The sequence below is a fragment of the Pterocles gutturalis genome, unplaced genomic scaffold (assembly GCF_000699245.1).
Source record: "Pterocles gutturalis isolate BGI_N339 unplaced genomic scaffold, ASM69924v1 scaffold34749, whole genome shotgun sequence".
In the NCBI taxonomy this organism is placed as follows: Eukaryota; Metazoa; Chordata; class Aves; order Pterocliformes; family Pteroclidae; genus Pterocles; species Pterocles gutturalis.
Window position 1 is genome coordinate 27,385 of NW_010129316.1, and position 27,897 is coordinate 55,281.

General features: G+C 47.4%; 1 protein-coding gene across 1 annotated transcript in view; it reads left to right on the forward strand.

The window, feature by feature from the left end:
- The window catches only part of SLC35F3 (solute carrier family 35, member F3), a 44,066-nt gene that overhangs the window by 11,752 nt on the left and 4,417 nt on the right, over nt 1-27,897 (forward strand). Inside the window, exon 2 of the mRNA XM_010079909.1 lies at nt 23,581-23,800. Within this exon, the coding sequence (XP_010078211.1) occupies nt 23,581-23,800 (220 nt within the window). The remainder of the gene's footprint in view (nt 1-23,580; nt 23,801-27,897) is intronic.

Below are 27,897 nucleotides of genomic sequence, written 5' to 3' on the forward strand. Positions count from 1 at the left end.
CATCTAGGAAAGATTTAATCATACTAGCTACAGTTATTTCATGTGTTAACAGATTCATTTCTTAACAAGAATGAAAGTTTACCGAACTGCTAAAGATACTTTCTTGGGATCTTTTCAAAAGCGAGCAGCAAATTGGCTTTATTTTTAGGTAAACAGGAGTCATAATGAGGACATTCCTCTTGAAAATCATACCAGTTATATGTAGAGTTAATTGTGGACCTTACTTTTGGCTGGCAAGTTGCAAAATGTTCTCCGCTGCTTTATATTTCTTGAATGTTGTTTTTGTTTTAAGGATTAAAAAGAAAAACCAGCTGGCTTCCCGGATATGTTTGCTGCAAGAAACCAGAGACAAGTAGTTTTGAGAAACTGGAGACAAGTGTTTCCTCCATAGCAATTGTGCTAAAAACAAACTGTTCTCTTTGTCAAAGTGGCTTCAGACACTTTCTACTATTATGCTGCTGGTATCTGGAGTCTCATTACCCCAAAAGCCTTTGTCTAGCCCAGATCAGTAAACAACCACAGATTTTAGGCACATGTAGAAACATCTCATTAGGGAAATTCGAGAGACAGATGACAAATAATGTCTTGGTATCAATCTGTTGTCATGATCTGAATGTGCAATGGCAAATCATCCTTCCTCAAGCAACTCAGCGACTGAAGGCTACAGATGGGTTTGCCTTCAGCGGGAGGCTTGTGTTTGCATGCCTTTGGGCTAACAGCCGTGACCACGGGGCTCCTCTGCATGAAGCGTGCTGATGGCACCTCCTAGATGTTGTGCAGCTGACAGGAAAACGATGCAATAGTTCATTAGTTTTGTCATTCTGTTTAATTCAGGCGTTTTCAAAAGGAATGGCACTGAAAGCTTTGTAATACTGAAGGTGCATAATAATTACAGCAAAATTGCCCATCTGCAGCTAAAGTGAGATAATTGCCTAGGCGTATTCACATTTGCAGAAGAAATTTTGAATAATAAGTGTTTATAAACCCCTTCTGTCATCATGTTTTGCAGTCCTCACCCAATGAGCCAAACCCTCAATTCATTTACACTCTTTTCAAACCAAAAATATCTCATATCGGCACAGCTCTGGGCTTGCTGAAGATGAGAATCTGGACTAGTGGAAGTCACCTGAGATTGGCTCCCAGCTCCCCAGCAACATTTATGAACCAAATTGAACGAGAGTAATCAGCCACTCCTACTGATTCCTTGCTAGTGTTATTTTCTGTATCTTTAGTAATTAATTTAAATGACTGGACTTCAGGGTTGCCAGCACTGATTTTCAGTGATGCTGAATGGCACTCCTTCCTGAGGGGCAGGGCTTGTCATGGGGTCAGATCCACAAAAGGGCTGAGACACATGCCCCGTGCTGCAAACAGGCGTAAACATCTATGTATGGATTCCAGCTGACACTTCCCCTCCTCAGGAGCCTCTCTTCTCTCTCAGAGGTAAATCCTAAGAGGATCCATCCTTACAAATAGACTCACCAAGGATATTATGGGACTGGCAGCAACAGGTGAGATGCAAGCCCATCTTAATTAGGTTTATCGTGGCTGATCTAACCTGCTCCTGCAGATAAGCTCATTAGCATGGACTCAGCTCACTCACAGCTTTGAACACAGTCCCTCTGTGCCTGACAAAATGCAGACAGCTGAATGACATGTCCTGGTTTAAGTGCATGCTTACCTGGTCAATCCATGTGGTTTGTAACCACTCCGGTGTTCCAGTGCGCTCCCTCTTCCTGTCAATTAAAGATGCAAACAGCACTGACCAGACGAGATTTGTTGACGCAACTTTGTTATCTTATGCTTCTCTGGTAATAAATTAATTGATTTTTCCATTAGACTTGATATAAATCATGCTTATGTCCCCATCATCCTCAGTATGCCTGATTGATTCCTAATAGCTGCCTCATAGTCTTCACAACACATCTCGTGCCTCTCCCATGCTCTCCTGCTGCTCATTCTAGCCCAGCACTACTAAATGAACAAGGATGGATGACTTACAATGGGATGGAAAACATTTACAGCTAGATGACAGGATCACCTGCTTTTCTGCCATTGCATGCCACTGGTCTTTCTGCATGAATGGAGGAGCTGCCGTTCCTACTGTGGGATCCCTTCAGCAGAAGAGCCACCTACCTCCCCCATGGTCAGCTTGCCCTGCAGCTCTTCAGCTCATAAATCCTTGTTGCTGTAGTGAGATTTCAGCAGTCTGTACCTCTTGGGTAGCCCCAGCATGAGCATGGGAAAGCTGACTAGCTCTCCAGCACTGGGAAAGTAGCCAGCAACCCAGTGAAATAACTAAGCTGGCATCCCCAGCCACCCAGAGCCTTGCACGCCTCGGAGATGCTTTGCACACCTGCATCAGTGAAGTTCTTCAGATCCCTTTACTGCACTAACAGTGCTCTGTCACTGACAGTGCTCTGTCACTGCTAGGGATCCAGAAAAAAGTAGGGCAGCAAAACAGGCATCACCTTTGCCAAGTTTCTGAACAAATAGTTTCACCTCAGAGGCTGAAACCACATTACTGCTCTTGTCACTCTTTCTGGGGAATGATCTGAAAAGAAATTCAGATGCGATACTAAAATTAGTAACAATATGAACTACTGTTCAGTACATTTTTCTTTCTCTCAAGGACTTAAGCTTGTCCAATAACCTCTCTCTCTCTCTCTCTCTCTGTTTCATCACAGAGCATTAAGTTTTGAGAAAGGGCTGAGTCCAACCACTGAAGCTCTTTATTCTAGTTGCGTAGGTGCAGTATTGACAGGGACACATTTAACACCGTTTACCCAGTGCACGGTTACAGCAGAACAAGCCAGATTGTGTTGTGTACATTGTGGGGTTGGAAAGGGATATCGCAGGGCACTGTGACTCTGAATGGCTCTGTTACTGAGACTCGGTGAGGTGTCAGGATATTTTGGGTGGCATTTTTGAGGTCCTGCTGCTGGATTCTCTACTCTCACTGAAGGCAGTGGTGAAACTGTAATGGCTCAGTTGGAAGGAGTGGTGAACCCATAACGAATGCTGTTGGAAATGTCTCCTTATGGTTGTGTACACATGTATGTGTGTGTGTGTGTGTACGTACATATGTATGCATGTGTATATGTGTGTGTATATATGCACCATTTGAATACACACGCTGAGCCCCTTTACCCTGCAAGAGCAGGGATATCCCAGAGGAGTAACAGGCTGCTGTACTTTTGACAGTCTTCACACAGTGTCCTGCAGATCAGGAGCTCTCCTGTAGAATACAAACTGTTGAAAAAGAAAGGGAAATGAAGCCACAGATTTTGTGTTCTCTAGCTCTGGGTAAATGTGGGGTCGTGCCCTTGACTGCGGTGGAAAATGCACAAGGCGTACCTTTCCCTGTGGGTCTTGGTGGGAAATCACATTCTCCAGGATCAGGCCCCAACTTGTTTGCTGCGGGAGCTGACACCTGCCTTCTCGCAGCAGGAACACTGCGTATTCTCAGGCATCTGTCTGTGAGCGCTGCCTGGTGCTGCTCTGAAAATCCCTTATCCCCTGACGAGCAGGGCTGGAGCACCGGGAGTGGGGAAGAGGCAACCCCCAGCACTCACCTGCCCACAAGCAGGGCAGTGCCTGCAGCACAGCTTGCCCCTGCAGCACAGGTTGCCCTGGCTGGCTTGTCACTGTCCCTCCCCCCAACCCTCCCCAGGCTGCCCTCACCCCAGGCAGAGCTCCGGCTGTGCAGGGGGATCGGGCTGGAGGACGGGCTCTCACCTCCATTTACACAATTTTCCATCCCACTCATGTTCAGTATAAAACAAATGTCCTCGACAGCCCTCTTCATTCTCCATGCACCTGCAAATTTTTAAAAAATCCTTAACTTGTGGTAAATGCTTCTTCCTCCACAGCCATATGCAGATACTGTCCCCATGTCCAAAATGCCAGGGTCCCTCTGAGCAAGGCTTTTCATCTCTCCTGGGCTTGAGTCCCACCATGGCTGATGCCCTGTGAGAGAGACGCCGTGCTTCACCTTACTCCCTCTATTTTAAAATCCAAATTTGATCACCCATCATTCCTTTTGAAATCAGTGGGTGGTGACAGCCTTCAGCCCACTGGAGAAGTCAGTGCATTAGGTACCTGAATATGAATTGATGTTTTTAATTTGGTATGATCCTCCTAGGATTTCAGTGTGAAGGTGGAGAAATCCACTAATTCCTTGCAGCTTGCTCATTTGTGCTGTCTGTGGATTATTTGTTTAATTCTTTTTATATTATCTTCATGAGAAATTTAATGAATCTCATCAACACCAAATAATTTCTTTCTGCTGATTTACCTTCTAGGATGATTTATATATACATTAAATGTGATTGCGAGCTGTTCCTTAAAAAACCTCTCATTTTTCAAAGATCACTGGGGTTGGTCTAAGTTTTAGTAACAGCCTCACATAAAACACAATTACCACATTCTGGCAGTAAACATGAGTAAATATGGATATGGGGAGTTAGTAAAATAATGGTTTCTTTATTATTTCACAAATTATACTCTATAATTAGGGAAAACTCTCTTTTAAGAATGCATTGACCATGTACCCTCAACTTGGTATATTCATCTGTGTTGTTACATGGATGTGTTGATCTGAAGAGAAAAGGCTAAATATATTTTTTTTATTGAATGAGCATAGCAATAAAATAAAATTAATATCAAAAACAAAGAGCAAGAATGATTAAGTAGGGGTTTTTTTCCCACTGTGTATCTTCAAGGTATTATTCCATGTTTCCCTGTTGGGCAGCTGACATTGTTTGCTCCCCTCTCCCATGTAATCTTGAAGCTGCCTGCTCAGCCTCTCTCACATGCTGGGAGTATTCTGGTTTATGGCTCAGCCCACCTACCAACTATTTCAGCTACTAAGATGCAATGAGATAATTAATTCATCCATCATCTTACACATTCTTCAGATGCCGTAAGCAATAAGGAGACTTAGCTTTAGTCTTCTTTGTCTTATTATTTCTCCCAGGCTCGACACTGGCTTAACTCAAGCCCATACACATTTTCCTTGCTGAACTGTTCATTCATGAATTTTTGTTCTCTATTTATAGATTTCTAATTCCCTTCCTCTCCTAGCGTGCATGCTAGATTAAGTCTCCATTATCTAAGCCTGTGTCCCCTTTGCCTAGCTCACACAGCCATGTAAGTACCATTATTGCTTAATATTTGTATGAAATTAGCATCCAGCAAATCCTGATCTGCACTAGCAGTTAGCACTAGGTGCTTTTCCAACAGGGAAACAAACACAGCACCTGTGCCACAGAGCCTGCAGTCAAGGTTGAGGCACATATCTGCTAAAATTTGCTATTTTTCATTTTACTGATGATGAGTGCTGACTTCTGCAGCTGCTGTTTGGGACCCTGTAGAGGAGGGCTGGGGTACCACAGTACCTGCCGAGGAAAAGTCAGGCAGAAGCATGAGGACATCAGGGGATGCTTTTCTTGCCCCTTCATGGACCTCCATGAACCTACGAAACACAGCATGTGACGCAGTAGCACAACCTGGCAGATGAACAGGAAGGGAAGCAATTACAAATGTCCTTATAGATGAGGATAGACCCAGGATTTTCAAAAGGCCTGTTTCCTCTTCTGCCTGAGATCTGCTTTCTGCCAACATAATGCTGCAATCTCACCCCATTCATGTCAGAACATAACGTAAGATGTCCAGAGCCTATCAATGGCAGTGGAAGAGGAAGCCCTTTGTGAGAAGCAGGCAATGACAAGTCTCACTGCGAAGCTCCCCCAGAACACCTGCAGCACTGAGCCCAGCATGGCTGGGCTGCCTTAACCAAAAGACATTTACGAAATCCAAGGTCAAAAGGAATCTTAGAGTCTTAGAAAGATGTAAACCTGCTTTTGAGATAACGCCAACTAGTTATCTGGTTAAATTAATCTATGTCTGAACTTAAACTGAGGTAAGTGCTTACAGAATACGTAGGCTGTGATACATCCCCAGCAGTAATTCTGTAAATTTTTCAACACCCCCTGCTATGCATGTGTAAGGATTTGCAGGCACACCGAAACAGGCCAACTAACTATGTTCCTCTCCTCTGCTTTTAACCACTCTCAGAACAGCACTGTGCCTCCTCCTCACGTGCTTTCTGCTATAAACCCAACCATTTTCATTTCCCAGGCAATCTATTGTACGTGGCTGCAATTGCGCTGACCATAACTGCAACCAAAGGGTATCCGATCCAAATTATGTAGCACATTCTGATATTGGCCTCTGGAGCCACAGATCTGGGAGAGGGCCAGAAAAGCCATTTTACAAATATAGTCTAAGTCATGGGCTTTATAAATCCGTTATTAAAAAAAAAAGACAGAGCAGGCACGCCCACGAGGCAGGCATTAATCATGGCTAGATAAAAGTCCAGTTCTCTCCTAGGTGGCAAACTGCAAGGTTTCCACAGGAGCTGACTCCTGCTGGAAGGACACCCCACGCTTTTTTCCCTAACAGTGCTTTTGCCCGGTAATAGCAGGGAGCAGATTTTTCACTGCTGTCTGTGCAGCTGCTCTGGAAGCGGAGTGTGATCCTGGATGTAAGGATCACAAGGTCATTTTCCAAAATGAAGGAAGGAATAAGCATGTCACAGGAGCAGAAGGTGGAAGACAAATGAACCCGGTAATTTCATATCTGGCAAATACCTGTCTCTCCTCGCTGCAGCTTGGCTTTCAGAACCAGCGAGCAGGAGGAAGGCTCATTGCACAGCCCTTACTGTCTCGCTCAGAAAATCACAGTCCCACACTCCCTGTAACTCCCTCTACCCATTAAATCCAGGAAGATGCTATAAACTGCAGCTGTATGTCACAGAGCTATTTCATTTTAGCCAAAAGTGAGGGCTGTAAAAATGGATGTGCTGCAAGCTTTGCTGATGTAGATTAAAAGGAGCTTGATTCCTACAGTCAAATAACAGAAACTACTTTTGTGACTCTAAACTTTTGTGACTCTAAAACAGGTTATAGCACACAAGGGTCTTTCCTGATATGCTTATGTTTTATTTTACACATCCTCTATCATAAAAGGATGTTCGTCTGGACTACAGTCAGTCGCATGGTATCTGAGCATCAAATGTAAGAAAAGTCTTTAACAGGCTTTATTCCAGAAACTTTATTAAAGCCATTACCAGAGGCACATCAAAATGTAATAAACACAGAAGCAGATAATGGTCAGAACATTTCTAGCATGAAATGCACTATCTATTCCAATTAAGGGAAATCCAGGTTAAAAGCTGTCATTTTCATTTGGCAGTTTCAAATGTCAGTCACATTTCTCAGACAGATCCAGATACCATGCTCCAGAGTCACCTCAAGTTTACTGTCAGCAGTCAGTCTCTGCCACTTAAACATTAAAGGGCTCTTCTTGCAAGTCTTCCAGGTGCTCTCGCTAGACAGTGTATCTCCACCCTGAATAATCCTGACTCTCTGGCTGCTATGCTAATTCCCAGAAGGCTGTGGTGCTGTTTTTTCTCCTGAGATGTAGTCTTAGTGAATCCCAGCCACCCTGTGGAGCAGCACCATCATAGCACCCAGTACAGATGGTTCCTTGTCACAGGAGAAAGTCCCAAATTTGGCAGACCGAGCACATGCAGTGTGCTCCCCAGGGCTGGCAAAGTCCAAGCTGAGCTGAGCAGATGATCAGGAGTTTATCACAGGGATTCGTATCATTCTGTCAAAGACATTAGAGCTGTACTTTGGCTCTGCACTTACACCTAAGCGCTTCAGAGCACTTTAATTAATGAAATGGTAATTAATTCTCACTGCTTCTGAACTGCAGACTTGTCTTACAGGCTGAGTGAGGGTACATGGCTAATGCATCCAAGGTGGATGAAGCAGGAGAGCAGAAAGAGAAAGACAAGAAAGTGGCAGGTTGTCCCAGAGGATTAATGTCTTATGTGTGCCCTTTTCCCAGTGCCTCCACCGCCAGCAGCTGCCAGAGACAGGACCGGGCTTGACTGGACCCATGCTGGGAATTCCTGCATGGTCCTGGTCCATCCCTTCACAAGCACCTCTGAGTGAATGCCTCACTGACACAGACTGGGCAGAGGCCAGACTACATTATTATTTCAATAATTTTTGATGCTGAAAACACAAGTACGGCATTTGGACCAGGAGACGGGTTTTCCAATTCATTAACTCAGGAGTTTTGCATCTTGTTCTGAAAAGCACCTGTGTTATTACTGTTGTAGATAGGGACTCCTTTCTGGTTTCCAGTCTTTCACAAAGTAAATTGGTACCTTAAGTGATGAAATCCTGATTTGTGGATTCACAGCCAAGATCAGGACTGTGCACTAGATGCTAGCAAGGGGCCGGCTCTCTCCTCATCAGGGCAGTTTTCAAAGTGCTTCTCTGAACAGAACTGTTTTCTTTGCACTGAGGATCACATAAAGCAGAGCCAAAATAAACCATTTAGTAGGCAATAAAAATATAAAAGAAAAAGAACAAGTACATAAAAAATGTCACTAGGAAGGAGAGCAGTGTCCGCTGTAACAGCCTGATCCAAACCACACTGACATGCCCCCACACGTGCACACTAATGACTACTGCTTTGTATTTTCCTAATTCTGTGGCACCAGGCTCCAGCCAGAGACTTTTGGTGCTCCACCATTTCTTATCATGTATGAGTAAAATCTTAAAAATATGGAATATTTCATATAAATAATTTAACATTTTTAAATCACACAGATCAGCACTCTGAAGCACGGTATCTGTGGAAGTCTTCAGATTCAAAGCCAATTTCTTTCTGGCTTCTGAAGAACAGCTACATATCCCATCCAAACACATAAATAATAACAGTTAGCATCCCATTCAGAGGGGCACTCAACGGCTTCCAGCAATCATAAGCGCCATTTTGTTCAACCATCTCAACTTGTCTAGTTTTAAAATTTGGCAAAATTCCTTAAGCTCTGCTTCCTTCAAATTCCTGAGTATTTACCTCACTACTCTTCTCATTTCTGGTCTTTCCAGGGACTTCAAATAGATCTCATTTTCTTGTAGCCTCTAAGCAGTGTAATCACCTCAGTGCCATAATATCTTTGTTTACTTGTAGAATGAATCAGTTTCTATCTGATCTCTCTCTCCCCTTATATCTCTTCTCTGTTCTTTTTAATATCACGCTTGCTTTACTTTGTACTGAAAGAAGCAATTGAGGGCTAATAACCCCATTAGGTATTTATGTTCTTATTTTACCTCTAGTAAGGATGTTGGCTGAAAAGTCCAGCGTAGGACAGTGACAGCAGCTGTAAGAAAAACAACATCAAATGTGTCTGCTCTAATAGCCAACAGTGGAGGCACAGGAATGACCCACATATGTGCCAGTCAACACTTCCAGTATAAACCAGGGAGGTAAATAAGCTACACCTATCTGTAATTCAGATAAGCATAAGACTTAATAAACTTGGCAGCTGACACCTATTTTAAAGACCTGATCCATCTAGGACAACAAGATGCATAATGGGGTCATGGTGGCTCTTTGAATCTGGGGTATTTGTTTGCTATTTCTCCTGCTTCTGGACCCTAAGTTCACATCAGTATCAGCGGGCAAGTCTCTGCTGGAGTTTGTCATTCCTGCCACAGCTGGGGGGTATCTGCATCTGTTGCTGTCTAATGGAATGCTTTGTAGCTCCCCTCTGTCAGCAGCCACATCTCAGAGAAGATGTATATGTGCATGTGGCTGCTAATGGCAAATCTCTGGAGATACCTTTTTACACCCTGTGCGTACCCAGCTCACAGGCAGCCATGCAGATGACACAGCTCTTGAGAGAACTAGCTGTAGCTGCTCTGGAATTGAAGGCTGATGGCTTCAGCAGAGGAGAGGTGAGGGTTACCAACTTCCAAAATTCTGAAATGTCAAGGGTTTTGCACCTGGAGTGTCTGGGAAGCTGCAAGGAGCTGACGGAAGAAGCTGGAAATTTTCTGAGCTGCAAGAGCAAAGTATGTTCCCAGAGCTGCTCTGTGATAGCTCAGCTTCCTCTCTGGAGGAGGGACCCAACATGAAACTGAGTAGTCCCCCTCACTTTGGAGGAAAGCTCATGACCAGCAGAATGATGGAGCATGAAACTGAAATTCCTCTTCTGAACCGTGTAAGAGTGAGTGGCCCATCAATCCATAGGCATGAAAAGAGCTTGACAGGAGAACTCTGAGAATGTAGACCCCTCAGAGTGCAAGAATACTTAAAGAAAAATGGGGCTTGCATCCATCCTCTGGACCTGCCTGTGGAGCTCAGAAAGTAAGTTAAGTTGATGCTCTGTGGTCCTGTATCTTGAGAATAGTCTTCAGAGAAAGTTTTGCTTTTACATAGAATCCTCATGTAATACTGCCTGTAGTTTTACAGACTTCTTTGTAACTCTGAAAAGTAGGGAGGAGAAAATTCCTTAGAGACAAGGCTCCTGAACTGGTATCTGCATGATCTCTCAAGCAGAGTCAGGTTTATGGTTTCTTTTAGTATTTCCTCCTGTGGGTCTTGTTTATGAAGATAACTGTAAGCTATATTGTAAGGCTATGGAGGGAAAACTCCCTTACCTCAAGACATCATTCTTTGTTCACGATGAAGCTTGTGTCAGCAGTGCCTTTTATGCAGTCACATTGAGGGGCTGTTAAGGGATAATGTCAAGGGTCATTAATAGACTGGGGAGGCAATTACTTTCATTTTCCAGGGGCCATTTTGAAATTTCAAAAGATATCTTGTTCCAAATGGATGAAAGGTAAAATCCAAGAGCATCCACAGATGGGAAATGAAAATAGAACCACGTTTCAACTAAAATACATTCTTGCCTGTTCTTTTTTAATCTTTTCTGCTGATTTTGATCACTTCCATTATTTGCCACTATAGATTTAGTGAATAGTCATTTTGAATTAAAAAGGCAGATTTCACTTAAAATGTTCAAATGGAACAATTTCAAAACCCCTTTCAGTATTTTTGTAAGTTTTTTTAACATGTACCCTTCTTCAGAAGCTTCTGTTTCAGTGAATGAGCATTTTGTTTCGTTGCAAATTGAATGAAAATAAAAATTTACAACTTTTTGACCAACATTTGTAGAACATGTCCTCAAAGATCTAAACCACACAAGTTACCACAGCTCTTTACTGGAGCTATATCTACGTAGCTCTTCATGAGCACAGTCTCTTGGGAGTTTCAGCTGCTGTGGATTAATTTCTGTGCTGTCCAATCCTTCTTTAAGAACACAGGGAGTGTCACTATTTTTACTTTGCCTGTTTACTGTTCAAAGTGCTCATATCGGGAGCCAAAAATTAACATATTTCTCTTGGACAAGGTAATTGATTTCTAAGCCATTCTCAGTTATTGTATGCCACTTGAGAGACTAAATGTTCCAGTAATGCAGAAAGGAGCCATTCAATTAGTGTTCCATATTGCTCTGTTTTTACCATTTATACTAAATTAATGCAGCCAGCAACAGCAATATATCGCAGAATATGTTTTGTGAAGAACTAGCCTATTGGGAGAAAGGTCAAAACAAGTAGAATCATAGAATCATAAAGTAAAGCTGTTTGTAAATATGAATCTCAGAAGTGCTGTACATCGTATTTTATAGCACCACCCTTCTGGCACCAAACTCATCAGCTGTACTCCTTCACTTCGTGTGACGTAAGAGCGCTGAGTTTCTCAATCTCTCACAGGCTGCTTTTCGAAGATTGCCATGCTCTGAGACATGCCATTAAATCAGGCTCTGGGATGAGGGTAGATGCCATCGCAGTGGCTTGAGACCTCCTCACTGCACTTGCATGGGCAGTTCAGGACTCATTCCTGTCCCTGCTGCACTGCTCTCTGCGGGGTTGGGATGTCATGGCTGAAGGACAGACTAAGGGAGTATGGGGCAGAGAGTGCTCTGGTTTTGTGCTAAATGGACATCAGCAATGCAAATAAGAAGCCAAGCAAACTTCACACAGAAAAGATACACCTGTTCTTGACATAGGGTACTCTAAAAATGACTGCAAATACAAGTATTTAGAAAAGATTATTTCCTTTCTATATCCTGGTTTACTTAATGCATCTAGGGTCAATTTGTGCCTCGTAAATGTCAGCATCTCTGTTATGTGAGCAAGTTCTCAGCTTTCTTTTTTGTATAACTTTCTTTCTTTTCATTGACTAGCTGCCAAGTTGATGGTGTCTCTTTTGGTATCTCCTGACTCGCGTGCCTTCCTGTTCTCAGCTGTCCCAGTATCCTGTCACGGTGCTGAACAATTAGTACTTAGGCTGTGAGGTTGATTTATTTCCCTTATTTTGTGAATTACAGTGTGATGCTGCTATGGAGTAAGGATTTACTGAGCCAATAGTTTATGCACACATCCTAAGGCTGGCATTACCAGCGAGAAGGACCATGGGCTGGCAGGGCTTTGCTCGGCTGGTACTGTATCTCCATGCAGAGCTTTCCTGACAGTCCACAGGCATAAGGGTGCAAAGTAGATGTGTGTGTGAGTGTATGTAGGTATGTGTATTATATATATATATATATATATGTTTCAACACATATATATGGGTTTCAGTAATAGCTGTCTCAGGGTGTTTGTGTAGCCGGTGTTACCACTGAGACATTTCTCTCCTTGTATTTCCCCGTGTCTTGCTCCTTCCCTCTCTTAAGATGCCGCAGCAGTTTCCCCTCCTGTCAGCACTGTGCTTTTAAATCAGCACATCTGAAACCCTTCCCTTTCCAGAAGCCAAGACATCACCTGTTATAAAAGCATTTTATTCTTGCATGGTTTTTTGTCTGCCTATACCAACTGCTACAAAAATCCAATTCACAGGAGGCCAGCTGGCTAGCTTCTCCTGAAAGATTCATTTTGACTATTCCAAAAAGTAGTAAGCGGTCCAGGTCACAGCTGAAGAGTACAGGCTGGATATAAATCACATCAGGCCAAGCTTAAGATATCCGCAACTGATCACTGCACAGTTTCAGACTCTGCAGGCCTTTCACACCCAGAACATCCACTGACGTCAATGGAAATTTTGGGTGATGACGGAGAGCAGTGACGATGTTGACTCTGGCAGTGAAAGCCTTGAGAGCCTAATGTTTAGGTTTTCTCTGCCTTAGTTTGTATATGCTGTCCCTCATCACACGCTTAACACCGCACAAATGGTTGCCTGCACTTACCTGAAGACAGCCCTGGGAACTAACAGCGAGCCTGTACCCCCACACCCGGCTGCCAAGCCAGGGGGGACAGGCTGGCCAGGTGATTTGGCCATGTTCACATGGGGTATTTGTGATAAAGCATCACCGTGGATGTCAAATTCAGGCTCCCAGCCCCCTTTCCAGCACTTTTCCTGGGAGGCCGGGGCTACGGCACAGCTCTGCTCCCTGCCCAGGGAGTGCTGTGCCTGCAGAGAGGGGCGGGAGCCTTTCCCTGCGGGCCAGTGGTGCTGCTGGCGCCTGGCAGGAGCAGCACAGAGAGGCTGCAGAGCTCAGGCCTGTGGGGATTTTTCATTTCAGCTGAACCTGGGAGGAGGAAGAGGTGATGCAGAGCAGTCTTTAACCAGCAAGTCTTCCGAATGGATGGCCACCTGCAATCACAGCTTGAATTTGAGTTAACGAATTAATGTGATATTTGCTTTGGGCAGGAAGGGAGTTTTAAGGGCAAAGTTACAGATCCCTGTTAGGAGTTCACCGTTTCATTGTTGGGCTTTTTTGAACTCTTGAGTAAATACTGTCTAGCAACTTGCTGCCGCTTATTGTGTCAGTTTGCTGCGTAATGCCATAAGGACTACCATTAGCTTTGATACAGCACACTACCTGCTCTGCACACCCTGCCTTGGCATGCCTCCATGTGGCTTTACATGGCACTGCCAGGGTTGATGGTCCTTCCTCTTTACTCCATTTGAGCACGATGTCATGTTCCGACATAATCTCCCTACCTCGTACCCAGCCATTCAAATGGGCCGGCTCCTTCTTGCTTGTCCTCCAGCCCTGCCCCAGTCCCAGCAGGAACAGTCGCTCTGCATGCACTGTGGGCACACCAGTAATCCACAGGCACCTGTGAAGCTTTTGTTCCCCTCACTGCCCCTTCCACCTTCAGCTGCAGCAAATTGTGGCATGGAGGACCATCCCACAGGGGTAGCTGCAGACTTTTCCTTGTGATTCTGCAGCTCGAGACTCCCACCCCAGCGTTTTGCTAAGGCAGTTTACAGTATGTGAATCTTCCCTGTGGTTTGGCCTTGTTCTTTTAAACTTTTTTTAAAATGTTATTTTAAACAGTGTCTCATTAAGACTTCTGAGTGTGTGCTAAGGCTTGTCTTGGAAATGTGTATTCAGGTTGATTGTAAGATTTGTATTATTTGCTTCTTTTGGAGCCATTCTGGTGTATTATGTAAATCCATAGCTAAGCATTTCCTGGGACCATTTATTGTGCAAATGCCTAGTTTGGCATGCGTACAGTGCTGAGCAAAACCAATTGCTGCTGTTTCTCTAGTTCAGAGAAGAAAGATCAGCCTGCAGATTTTTTGTTTCATTTAAGAGAAGACAATTTTCTCATTTCATTAACTATCAGAACGAGTTTTCTGCAAATGAGCTGGAAATTCCTAGAATAGATAAAAGTTTAAACATCAGCCCCAAATTGTGTGTTGAAACAAGTGATTCTGAACATCAGACATAGACATTTAAAAGCAGCATCTGGACACTGGATTGACTTCTATGGTCATTTCTTGCATTTAATGACATGCTTACAGAAGAATATGCATGGGACAACGGGCACTAACAATCCATTAGACTATTTGAGATAACATCCATTTCTGAGAAACTGCTTAATCCCTTGGACAGTTATTTTTCTGTTCATGTAATAAGGTAGGTTCAGTGACAAGCCCCAGATCTACCTCTTGCTTTAAGCTTCAGTTCAGGCCTTTTTCTATGTTCTGACTGCACAAATTCCCCTCCAGAGCTGAGGAAAGCAGGCGTGGGATACCTAACACCAGGAACTTCTCCATCCTTTCTTAGTTTCAAGGTTTGGTGATCTGTGGCCAGGTCCTTGCTTCTCTCCCCTCTGCAAGCTCGGGAAGGGGCTATGGGTTGCAGTTTGCCTCTGTTGCCTCCAGCAGGAAGGAGGTCTGCGAGGGGCTCTCTGGGGGCACAGGCAGTGGGAAGGGGGTATTATTTTCAAGCTTGCCTCCACCCCAAGCCTTCAAACCCCCTTCCTTGGGGGTTGCCGCCAGACACACCTGGAAGGTTGGAAGAGGCATGGAGCTTCTTGCAGGCACCATCAGCTGCAGCTCACAGGTCTCAGCATGGCACAGCACGGCACAGTCCATGAGTGACCTGCTTTAATTTCCTGCATGCTTTCAAATTGACCTGACCCTGAAGACAGGAGCAATCAATTAAAGAAGCTTTTCCCTGTGAAATCAGCTGCAAAAATGGTGCTTTTATGACAGGCTGTGCTTGCTACCTTGTCTTTTCTAAGGACAGAATACTCCAAGCCTGAGATTCTGTGACAGTAGACAAGCTTTTTTTCAGCTCTTCTCAGGCACCTATCTGGTAAAGGAAAAATGCCTGATTGTGATTAATTACTCACTAAACAGCTTAATGGTACCCCAACAACAGCCACTGCCATGGGCAGTATTAGTTAAACAGCCTCTTGAAACATGCCAGGCATTTTCCAGGAAAAAAAGGGACACCCCTTGCCTCAGAGTCCAGAAGCCAGTGCCATCACCGGGGCTGATGTTACCTCCTGGGCTGCAGCGCTGCAGTCTCCTGTTAGGCAGGGTATAATGCAAGACCAAAGGGCCAGACTCTGCAGCCCGAGTTCAGTCCCCAGCACAGACAGACCAGACTGGGTAAGTACAACGTGTCTTTGAGGAGGAACACACTGCTCCCCTGGCCCTGTCCTCTGGCTAGTGGCCACAGGCTGCAGTGTGCCTCAGCGCAGGCAGCGGGCAGGCGAGGGGCACTGGCACACCCAGGGCAGGTCTCGGACTTCTGCCCCGTGGAAGGTGAGGAGGAGCTTGTGCACTCCAAACACTGGGAAGCAGCTTTCCTGAGCTGCTATTGGTGCACGGGAGGGAAGCTAGAGGCAGGGGTTTACGGGTTTTGTTGTAGGAGCCTTGGACCAGCGGGGCAATAAAAGCCACTGCAGGAATCCCGGGCACCTCTCTGCAAAATGCTGAGGCTAGCGGATTTATTCGCAGCATTTTATGATCTGGGACACGCCACAGGAGCCTCCGTGCAACTGTTCTGCTGGCATGTGAACCTGCAGTGACTCAGGAAAAAGGCGCTTGGGGGCTGTCTTGATAAGTAACAGAAGTTGGCTATAAAATAAACACGCGGGAAAAGCGAATCCTCAACTCTCCAAAGGTGCAGCCTACAGGCAGCCCTCGTCCTGCCTCAAGCACCCAGAGACATCACCTCTCCACGCCCCAGCTTGCACATCTGTAAAATGGGGTTCATGAGCCTACCCTTTGCTTGCACTGTTTGAAATCTGCCCACCTAAGAGGCTGATTTTGTCATGACTGCCATTCACATCAGCACTGGCTCAAGGGGTGGGGGAAGCAGAGCTGAAGGCATGATCCTGTTTTCTGGGAAGCACAGCAAGTATGCTCCTGGAGAGCATTTCAGAGGGATGTTTTGGCTTAATTTGTGTGTCTTGTATTCACAGCAGTCTTCTACCTACCTCCACTTGTAAGCATAATGCATGAGAGATGCTGTGGCCCTATCAAGATGAGTTACGAAAAAATGTCCCAGGAGTTTCTTTTCACTATGAGAAATTAAACTTGGGTTTAGTTTCCTTCCCTCCTTTTACCAGAGAGGGCACCTCATCTCTCCTTTGCTTTTGCTTGCTGCAACTGTCTTGCGAGTCCCCTCAGAAGACATGGCATGAGATTTTAGTCCATGTCTCTCTTTTTCTATGTTGAAAGGAAAATATACAATTGTTAACAGCGCATCTGCAGATTATTTATCCATGCAGGCCTAGTCAGTGCAGGGATTAGCAAAACATGTTTTGCCTGCCAATCTCTGATCAAGAGGCCAGATTCACTGGCACGGTGGTGGCTTTGCTGTTCTCCAGGGAGGTGACGTTCACTCTGCTGAAAATTAGGAGCAATTTATCCAAATTCAGTTTGCAGGTACAGACCTTGCAAGGTTACAGTAAGAAGCACAGTCTACAATGAAAAAATATCACCTGCTAGGAGCAACAGCAGAGCCAAAGCTGCTTTGGAGGAGAACGCTTAGTACGAACACTGCGACAGGGAGAAAATCATAACAAAAGTTAACAGTCTGGAAAAGAGAAATAACCAGCTTGTGCAAAGTGTTCCCTTAGGATATGTATTCCTCCCAAATATTTTCTACTTTGCTGCATCTTTCCCAAAGATGTAATGGCAGCTTCAATGGCTTATTAATGTTTCTGGGACAGGTTTGTTCTGCAGTAAGTATCAAGAGACCAAACCCCTGGCCTGGCTTAACATGCTGTGCATGCTTTTTCTGGTTCTTGTCTGCCTTTCCTCTTTGTTGGTGGGAGCAAAAACCATTCCTTCCAGCCTTGGCAGAATTTTATACATTAATTTGCATGAGGTTCAAAACAGTGGAGAAACAGCCTGACTATGTAGCAATGGTTAAAGATAAAAAAGGCAGTGGAAAATGAATAGTGCTAAACATGTAACTGTTAGCTCAATGGGGAAAAAAATTGAGCTTTACTGGCATATTTTTTTTTGCAAGTTTTATTTGACTGGAACACCTGCTTTGAGTATGATTAACTCTTACTTAGAATGCAATTTGGCACTAACTACTTCTGATTTACTTCACTGGGGATGCTTGGTTCCAGTGACGGAGGCATTTTGCTAGTCATCTTGTGCTGGAGACATGCCTAATGGGGCAGAGCTAATTTGCCAGTTGCTCGGTTAATGAAGATACACACTAAAAAGATTATGAGGGAAAACAAGTACTAGTACATGGAAGATTAAAAAAACAACAATTTAGAGTAAAAATACAAACAGTAAGATCTCCATGCCTTAGGCTTTTCTGTAGTATCTTTCATCCCAGAGCAGTTCCTGTAGTGCCGTAGCAGCTACGTGCTGTTCCCAAGTGACATTACACATTGCCATCAGGCCACGGTAAGTTGTCAGGGCACCTTGTGACAGGTGTCAGGGGACCAGAACCCCCATTTGAGAGATGGGGCCGCTGGTACATCCAGCCCGGCCAGTGCCGTTCAGGACTTGCTAACCCCTTCTTGGGGGCTGTTACTGCGGTGGGCTCGTGCCACAGCAGCAGCAAGGTGGGCTCAGTTGTGCCGTGTGGTGCCCACTGCTTTATTTTATACCTACACGCAGGTTTCCATCTGTCCCCGCTGCTGTCTTTCCATGCAGAGGATGCCCTGAAATCCAGGCAGCCGCTTCTGCTCCCAGATGGGCTTTACAGGCTTCACAGCACCCATCCCAGTTAACATCCTGAGGAAGAAGAGAGCAGCCAGGCCAAGGGGGTTCTCCTCTTTCTCTCCTGCACCATCCCGTTACCCTGACACCCAGCAGAGATGCCGGCTGCAGCGGCCCCTGCAGCAACACCCCGCGACGAGCACATCTACTGTGTAACCTCTCTCTAGAAACACTTCCCGAGGGCCACGTGTAACCAGGCAGCAGTTCCCTCAGTTCACATGTAGGCCTCTTCCCAGCAGTGTAATCCCGCCTTTTATTTCAGTCATGAGCCTTCAGATTGTCTGTGAACATGGATATGACACTTCCGAGTGGGAGCAAGCTGTTCTTTATTGCTGCTGTGGCGATTAAGCCAGTACGTTTCCCTTCCAGTATCCTTCCTTTGACATTTCCATTCCAGTCTAACACAGGCCTTTGCTGTTGCCTTGGCTAATGCCTTGCATTTATTTTTTAAACCAGCTGCTGTGATTACAAGGGGCCTCTAGCTCATGACAGCAGAATCAAGGAAAACAATGCAGGAAGCTAGTTTGTCTCAAAAATGCGGCATTACGCCCTGCAACACCAAAGCTCCTTGCTGTCTGCTGCCGCCTTATCTGGAAACAGCGTGGCAGTTGTAGGAATTTACTCCTCACATGGAGGATTATACAGTGTTGAGGAGAGATCATCTCAGCAGGATGGCTTTGCAGGACGTCGGCAGGGCGGCTTCCCGGCCCAGGAGGAGCTGTGCTCGGCGTGACCCGGGGATGCACAGGGCCAGGGCACTCCTGAGCTTTGCATCAGCGTTTCCCTGTGGCCTCTCTGGCTGTTGTCCATGCCAAAGTCCCACTGCTCCATGGGCACAGCAGGGTGAGCCCAGCAATAAAACTGTATCAAGCAAGCGAGCAGCAAGGCAGCTTTCGGGGTGAGGTGGTAGGTGAGACTGGCAGGCGCAGGATTTCTGGTAATGAGGGCAACAGTAGGTTTGGTCAGTCTTTGATGACAATTTGTCTTTTAACACAGGGGGTGAGATTTCTCCTTCCGGACGTGTGCTGGGGGTGCTCATGTCTGTGCTTCTCACCCTGGGGTCCTTTTTGAAGCTGAAGGAGAGAAATAGAAGTAGCTTTTTCCTGGGGTCAAGGCTTCCTGAGGTGAGCAGCAAAGGCAAGGGACGTGCATCTCCAGCAACTCTGAACAGAGTCTGGGGTCCCAGCTCAAACATAAAAAGTTGCATGTAAGTACCTAAAGGTCAGTGAGCAGAAGCTCCCCACTACCACTCTGTGTCCCTGGGACTCAGCACTCTGCCAGGTTATTAGAGCCAGACGCACGCACATTCATCTCACAGGGAAGTACCAGAGCATCGTCAGGGCCTCCTCCAGCTGGATGTCTTGGAGGTTCATGGAAGATATACACTCTGTAAGTACATAAGGTTGCTTGCTGTTAACTGTGCCATTATTTAAGATAGGCCAGGGTCTCTCACTCTTGCAGGTATATGGCTCAGGAGGTCTTTGAAAGGTGCCCAGTGAGTCTAAACAATGATGAGCAGCACTGCATACTCCATGTGAGCGGGGAGAGGGAGCCTGCAGAGGACCATGACCAACAGGGGCTGGCTGTGTGCACACCACGACAGCCCTGCTCAGCTCCACTTGCTGGGAAACTCGCTCTGAGGGCAAGTGCCAGGAGCACAAAGGAGCGCTGGTTTACAGGATCCTGGCTTGCTTTCTTTGCAAAGCACACCTCTGGCATTTCTGCCCACATTAGCAAACAGCAGGGATCTGGTCCCAGAGATGAACCCCACAAAGAGAAGAGTCTGCAGCCTCCAGGCATCTGGTAACCCTCCTTTTCACCCCAGATGAGCTAGAGCTAGCTGTGCAGCAGGACTGGCTCACCGAAGCCTGGATAAATGGAGACAGAAATTGTATTTTAAACCTACCCTGTAAAACTTCAAGGAACTGACTCCGGCTCCCTGTCTGTCCCATTGCTTTGGGAGACTTGGGGTCAGGCCTTAGACTAGGGTCCATAGTGCTGTGTTGGGCTCCAAAGGGCGCTGAATGCTGTCAGGCTGCCCTCCAGATAGGGTGGTTTTTGTCTTTCTTACAAAGTAACATTTTCCTTAGCGGATGAGATTGTTGAAATTCAGAGGCAGGCTCTCCTGGGGCAGTCTGGCATGCATGGAGCACCACAGGACACAAGCTCTGGCTTTGCCAAAGAGTATCCATAAAACATCAGGATACTCATTGGGTACAGTGTACCCTTGTGGGCAAAGCTGAAATTACCAGACAGAAGGAGCAACTGTGTCCAAAATGTTCTATCAAAATATTTAAAGTTGAAGGTTGTTTTTTTCTGGAGTGATTTTGTTCCCTGACTGTTTTGGGATTAGGATGTAGGTTATATCACAGTCCTGTCTCGCTTCCCAGAACTATTTATCTACCGTTATTCACTGACAACTCTCTTCATCAAACACCTCCTCATAGGGCTTCACAAGCTGTGTTATGGCACCAAGGAAAAATCAGTTTCCTCAATAAGCAGTAGCAAACCTGGGGATACAATTAATTAGGAGGGGGTTATTGTACGGTTATATACTATTGTATATAGTCATCCTGGCGCATGAAACATATCACATTTCCCCTAATGCTCCTCAGACTTCACTGAAGATGCCAAGTCCCAGCAAGCCATCTAACCCATCTGCTACCCCAACAAAGAGTCCACGGTTACAGCCGTTCTGGAGAGTGGTGCTGGCTGTGCGTGTGGGTACCTGTCTGGTAGCACCCTCCACAGTCCTGGGGTCCTCGGGAAGAAGCTCCCTTACAGCCCGTGCTGGATGGGGAAACCTCTGCCATAAAGAGCCAGCCTACAAGGAGCAATTCAGACTTGGTGAAACCAGCCAAAATAGCTAAAAGGAAGCTTTATTGTATAGGCCAGTGAGAGGAGACTCCCAAAGGGGGAACACAGCTCAGGCCAAGGCTGTTCTTCGGGGCATCATGGCACTACACTGGGTGTGTCAGGAATGGGGGCCAATGCCAGGCTGTGCTACCATACAGGTCCAGGGGTATCTGCTAAACAAGAATCAGGCCCACAGTACGGTAAAGCACATGTTCCTACTGTATGTGAAATAGTGATACCTGATTCTATATGTGGGGAATCGATTTTTGGCAGGAGAAACTTTTTTTTACCCAGAATGAATCCCAACATAAATTCAATTTTAGTCCTTTCATTTGACTATGGCCTTCCTGTCCCTCTCATGCTAATCTTACTTGACATCATTTAATTTAAACTGTGCCTGCATTTTTTTGTTTTCAGAGCATTAGACTGGCTGCCTGTGACATGCTGGCAGTCAAACCCTCCCTGGTGTCTTGGGAAGCAGGTTTAAGCCTCTAGTGAAGTTCGGGACTGGGTTTTTCAATGTGTCTCTGCATCCCCGCACACTGCCTGTGTCCCCTGTGGCAAGTGGCTGGTACAGACTGTGCTGTGCAGGGCTAAAGGCCTGACTTGAAGTGGGTGTAGTGTTTGGGGAAGGGGAGAGTGGATCCAGGGCGTGTGCCGAGCAGAGGGAAGTCAGGCTGCGGTTTCTGGTGCAGAGGGGTAGGTAGCTCCTTTACTGTTACAGAGGCAGTTAACGGGTTTGCAAGGGAATAGGCTGCTGCCAGCAGGTAATTTCATAGAGGACAAGGGACGCTGCTGTGCTGGCTGTGACACTGAGTGACACGCTACAGAACCAGTGGCTCGAATGAGTGTCCATGTACAGCAGCCAAAGACCAGGGTTGTCACATCTAGAGATGGGCAAGTTCTGTGCAGCCATGACTCAGTATGAGAGACTGGCAGGCGACAAAACCCAGCAAACACAAAAGATGCGTTTCCTCTACCCTGCAGCTTTGTACCTGCTGCAGCAGAGGGGGTGTAGACAGACGCAGGGTTAGTAATGGGGGAAATCTTTAGGTAATCACCTGATACAGACCCATCTTCTGAGAAAGTGTATCAAAATCACACTTTCATCAGACTCCAAATAATGAGCCTTACATACCCAGGCTCAGGAAACAAACAGCTTGAAATTCAAGGCAGCAGTGAAAACCTATTTGGCATTCCTTATCAGAGGAAAATTTAATTTTGCTCAAATCTTGCCAAAGCACCTCATTAAAATACTTCAGGGCTTCGGGTTTTGCAGGTTTGAAAGCAAGCAAAGCCAGCACAGGCTATGGCACCACCAGTGACTGCCACTGCACACTTCAGCAGGCTGCGCCCTCCCCCTTGCAGGCTGCTGCATTTCTTCTTTGCGTTATTGAATTTCTGTGCAGCCAGCACAGCCAGCAGCTGCCAGCACAGCCAGGGACTCCCAGCTCTGCTGCCCAGCAGAAGTGGGTTGCATGCAGGCTTCCCCTTGCAACACCTCCACAGAGGTGACCCGGGCAGCCCCATCCCGGCCCCCACCCTCTGCCTGCCCAGAGCCGTGCCAGCAGGGCCAGGCTGCACCCGTCACCTCCTCTGTCCCCTTTTGCCTGACAATGCCTCCAGGACACAAATAAATTGCAGGAGTTTCCTTGTCCTGCACCAGGGCCGTACCTGCTCCAGCTGCCTCCTGCTTGGGGCTTTGCAGCATCCCCAGCCCTTGTGGTATGCGTGAGCTCCTGACTCCACACTGCTGATCCAACTGACCCAGCATGTCCCCAGGTGCTACCATGCCATGTCCCAGTGCATGTCCTTGCCCCAGCACAAGTGGGCAGCTGCCAGCTGCCTCCTCCTGCCTCTGCTGCTGCTGGGGGGCTTGAGCAAGGTCCCACCCCTTAGGTGGAAAAACCCCAAACCAGGCTCCCCTGAGGGTTCTTCCAAGCCCTGTGCCCAAGCCTCTCACAGATGGGCACTAGAGTCCCATGGCTGCAGCAGGAGCTGGGAGCAAAAGGCTTTGCTGCCAGCCCTGGCCCTTCAGCATCCCAGTGCCCACAGGGGTGAAAGGAGGAGGATGACCCCACACTGTTTCAAGATATCCGCTGTGAAGGCACTCATGGCAAGGGTGAAATTTCACCTCTTCCCTCTCTTTTGTTGCTGTCCTTCCCATGTTTGCAGCCCCCCAAGCGTTCATGCGGCTGTTGCAACAGATGCTGAAACTTGTTTTTCTTCTCCTCTTTAACGTTTATGTCCCTCTTTCTCCAAAGGAGGAGAAGAGGAGCAAGAAAGAAAAGAAACCCATTTATTTGCAGACTGTGACTGGCTTGTGTAATAATGCTTGCATTTCTCTCCTTGTTTTAGGGAGTGCTGCCGATTTTTTGGAGACAATGGCTTGACTTTGAAGGTGTTTTTTACCAAGGCAGCACCCTTTGGTGTTCTTTGGACACTCACAAACTACCTTTACTTACATGCAATAAAGAAAATAAACACTACAGATGTCTCCGTGTTGTTCTGCTGCAACAAAGCTTTTGTGTTCTTGCTTTCATGGATCGTTCTGAGGGACAGGTTCATGGGAGTGAGGGTAAGTGACTCCTTATCTCTGTCTCCCTTTTCCCCCCTCACCCTTCTGCCTTTCCTTTTCCCCTTCCCTCCTGCTGGCTGAGTCGAGCAGCACCCCATGCAGACAGCTTAGCGGGCGCAGAAATCCTTCCAGAGCAGGGACACGTCCTTCCCAGCAGCCTGCCCAGGCCCCCATGAGCTCCCAGTGCCTCCAGTCTGCCTCAGCCTGCTGCCTTTGCTGATTTTCCTTCAGAAAAGAGGTAACTTGCTCCAGAGCATGTCACTAAGGATAGCTGCTATCTCCGTGTTGCTGTGGATGTGGATCAGCCTTTGCCTGCCCCTTCCCAGGTTGTGGCACCAGACATCGCTTTTTCCAATTGCAGATTCCTGCAAGCCTTGGCAGGAAGTAGTGCACTTCTGGTCCCAACCTGTAAATTTAGTGGGGCCCTTGCCTTTCTTACATGCAATAGCAGGTTTGCAGGGTGGCACAGATATCCTTTGCACTCCTGTCAGTCAGCAGCAGCTGCAGAGAGGGGGCTACCCATGCCCACCCATGGCCGAGGTGTGTGCATGCATGGCGTGGGGAGGATGGGTGTAACACCAGTGCAGCGGGACTTGTGTCTGGCCAGCAGCTACTGGCACAGGGCCAGGCAAGGTGGCAGGCAGCAGGGAGACACACCCACTCCCCCAGGCCTGCTCTCCTGGTGGCATCCCAAATGTTACACCCTTAGTCCAACACCCCTGTGAGCACCTGCTCCACGGCAGCAAGAGCCCACCCTGGCCAGCTGGTGTCTGCCCTTGCCCAGGCAGCTGTACCCTGAAAAACAAATTAACCAGGGTTTTGAGTACAGAAGCAAGGGCATCCTGAAATAATCCTGGAGGCAAGGAAGTGTTGCTGTTATCACAGGTGGATGTGCTGGCCATTTTGATAAAGGCTAAAAAAAAAAAAAAAAAGTGTATGTTTTGTGGTCTTCAGCCACCTTGTGGCACTGCTGGCTGTAGAGCTGGTGGGATGTCAGGACAGCAGGTGTGCAGCTTGCTCCTTGGTCTCCACCTGCTGCCCCTCACTGGTGGGTAGGGCTGAGGTCTGTGGAGAAAGAAGCCGACCTGCGCGTAGGGATGCCCACACAGGAACGCACACGCCAGAGCAGAGATGCCTCTTGTGCTCTCTGGGGTGCATGGCCATGCGTGGAGAGCTGGGGTGGCCAGGTGCTCTCCAGCAGCGTCCGCGCCGGGCTAGGTCTAGTGCCACGGCAAGGGCCAGGGCAGTGGGGGCCATGGGATGCTCCTGCCATGCATCCCAGCCCCTCACCGTGGCATCTGGCACTGGCAAAGGGTAGTAGGTTGAGGGAAGATGGCTTCCTGAGAAGGCACCTCCATGCCCAAGGAGGAACATGGCCATCTCCCGCCCTGGTGACAGGCCAGCAAGGGGCCTGGGCACAGGGGGAAGGGGTTTGCAGGAGGACTGAGCTGTTTGCTTAGTGGGGTGGATGTGGCGTCCTGACATGTGGCAAAATGTGAGTGAGGAGGTGCTTGTCCCTAGGGACTGGCAGGGCACGGAGCAGCACGGCAGTCCTGCCGCCCAGCTTCATGTGCCACCATGGGAGTGCTGGGGACTCCTCTTTGTGGAGGGATGTAGTGTGAAGTCTCTTGGCGAGATGCAAGCACTTAAATCACAATTTGGCTGGAATGTAGAGCAAGCTACCAAATCTCATCCTCGCCACCCAGGCAGTTGTGAGTGCCTGTGTCTCCTATAATGAAGTTGCATCCCCCTTTCCCTTCCCAGTGCCCAGAGCACAGTTTGTCCAGCTGAGCTGCAGGCTGTTGTGTTGCTTTCAGAGAAGACACACATGTAATGAAGCTGTGAGTGCCTGACGTGTTGCCTCTGCAAGCCCTGTGGTGCTGAGGCATTTGCAAGTGACTGCAGGCTGGTAGCTTTGGCGTGGTGCAGTGCAAGCAGCCTGTCACTGATGCTAACAATGTGCTTGACAGACAGGCTGAAAGGCTTCCAGAGGAAGCGTATGTGACACGCCTGGCGTGTCGACAGGCGAGGACAAGACTCATCTGACACTCATGTCATGCTTGATAGAAGAGGCAAGGACTTCTGCCCCAGCAAACTGTTTGCAGGCTGCATTTATTTGCTTTGATCTTGGACTTTGGCTTTTCCTTACACGCTACAGTAAGTAAAACATCTCAGGGTTCAAGAGAACCATTGCTTGCAAAGTACCTTCTGCGGAGTTGCAGCCACCAGCGGAGGCTCAGACAGTCTCACTTTGCCCACGCACACGGAGGTAGCGGCTGTTTGCCACAGCCTGACACATGTCTGTGGTCTTCCCCCAGCTCTCCAGGGAAGGCAGGACAAGCCCCATGTGTCTCGGATGGGAGACAGCCAAGCCTGAAGCAGATGCTACAGGAAACGCTGCCATCTACCACTCCCTTCTCTGTCCCCTGGTCTGTAGCACAGGGGACACTGAAGGGCTGGAGTTGCCCTTATCTTTCAGATAAGCCCTAGCCATGTATCTTGCAGCCCTACAAACAGCTATATTGAGTCAAAGCAAAGGTGCATCTGCCTGAGGAGCCTGGCTCCAGCAGCTGCCAGTAGTGGGCACCTAGAAAAATCGTCCAACCAGGAAAAGTCTGTAATGATACTTCCTCATGAGACTTTCCAGCCTCCAGCAATTTGAGGGTCAAGGACTTCCTGAGATGGAAGCGATGTTCCTATAGTTAGTAGTACTTGATGGATTTTTTCTTCCATGACTTTATCCTTGTAAACTTTTCACATCCACAGCATGCAACAGCAAAGATTTCCTTGGTTGAATTACATGTTCGGTGAAGACAAATCTCTTTTTTGTTGTTCTGCACCTGCCCCATGCTAGTCTCTAGTCTCATTCAATGACATTTTTTTCTTGTGCCTCTGAAGCCACAAAGTGTCTGAATTTTTATTTGACAAGCACCAGCATGCTGACATGAGAGAACTGCCGAGTGCTGCTGAGCTCCTTCTGTCCTGCCTATCTGAAACAGCCCCACGCTGCTGTGGAGCCACGCATTGGGGTTTTTTCTCCCCTTGCCTGTGCAAGACTGTAGAGTCCTGTTACACCACCGCCAAGCTTCACTTAGAAATGATGCACTACAGCTGTGCATGTGGAGAGATCTGTTGCAGGTGGAATTGCAGGCATTGATGTCAGTGGGCAGGAGAGATCTGCTTTGTGATGATCTGTGGAAGCTTTTACAGGTGCCCGCAGCACCAGCCCTGGCTCAACTCTGGGAAGAGGCTGCCGGTGCTGCCGGGATGGGGACCTGCAGCTGACAAAGGGGTCTCCCCGCTGCAGCTTGCCCATCAGGTGGCAGCTGAGCTTAGCACAAGGATTTCCCCCGGCAAGGATTGCCCCAGCATCTCTGGTGGGGAACGGGAAAGGTGAGAGGAGGCCATTGCTCTCGGATGTGCAGGCAGCCGCAGCTCAAACCCAGGTCTGGACCTGGGAGAGGGGACAGTTGGCTGGCACTGACCCAGCTATGGGTCAAAATAAACTAATCTATCCCAATCATCTTATAATCATCACCGTGGCTGTGCAGCCAAAGTGGATGTGGTCTAAGCAGGGCATCCCTCACGCCACTGCAGGGCCAGGAAGCATGGAGCATGCAGAAAGCCCTTTTCACCCCAGAATTGCCACAGAGGGAGGCTTGAGGCATCTGTCAGGACACCCCCAGAGAAGCCAGGGGTCTCTTGCTGACCCTGATGAATCGAGGCAGCCTGTTCCTTTTTTTCATGGAGGCAACTTCCCTTCAGATGACTCTCAGGCATTGCTGGGGGCCTGGCTGGCCGACTGAACCTCCCTCGACTCTCTGAAATGACATGTCTGAACTGAAAGTAGTTGCATGAGTTTTATTTCCCTGTTTATTTCAAAAACCTTTTTCTTGAAAACCTTCTCAGGACTCAGAGCCTTGCCCGCAAGCGCCAGGCAATTATTACTTGTGCATTATTGTCAAGCGCAGGCTGCAGGGACTGGCTGACAGCGAGGCTCAGTGACAGAGATGAGATCCCCCCCGTCAGCTCAGCTCCAGGCCCCGGGTCTGGCTGGCCGCACACCGCCCCACGCAGCCGCTCCCTCTAACCTCTGC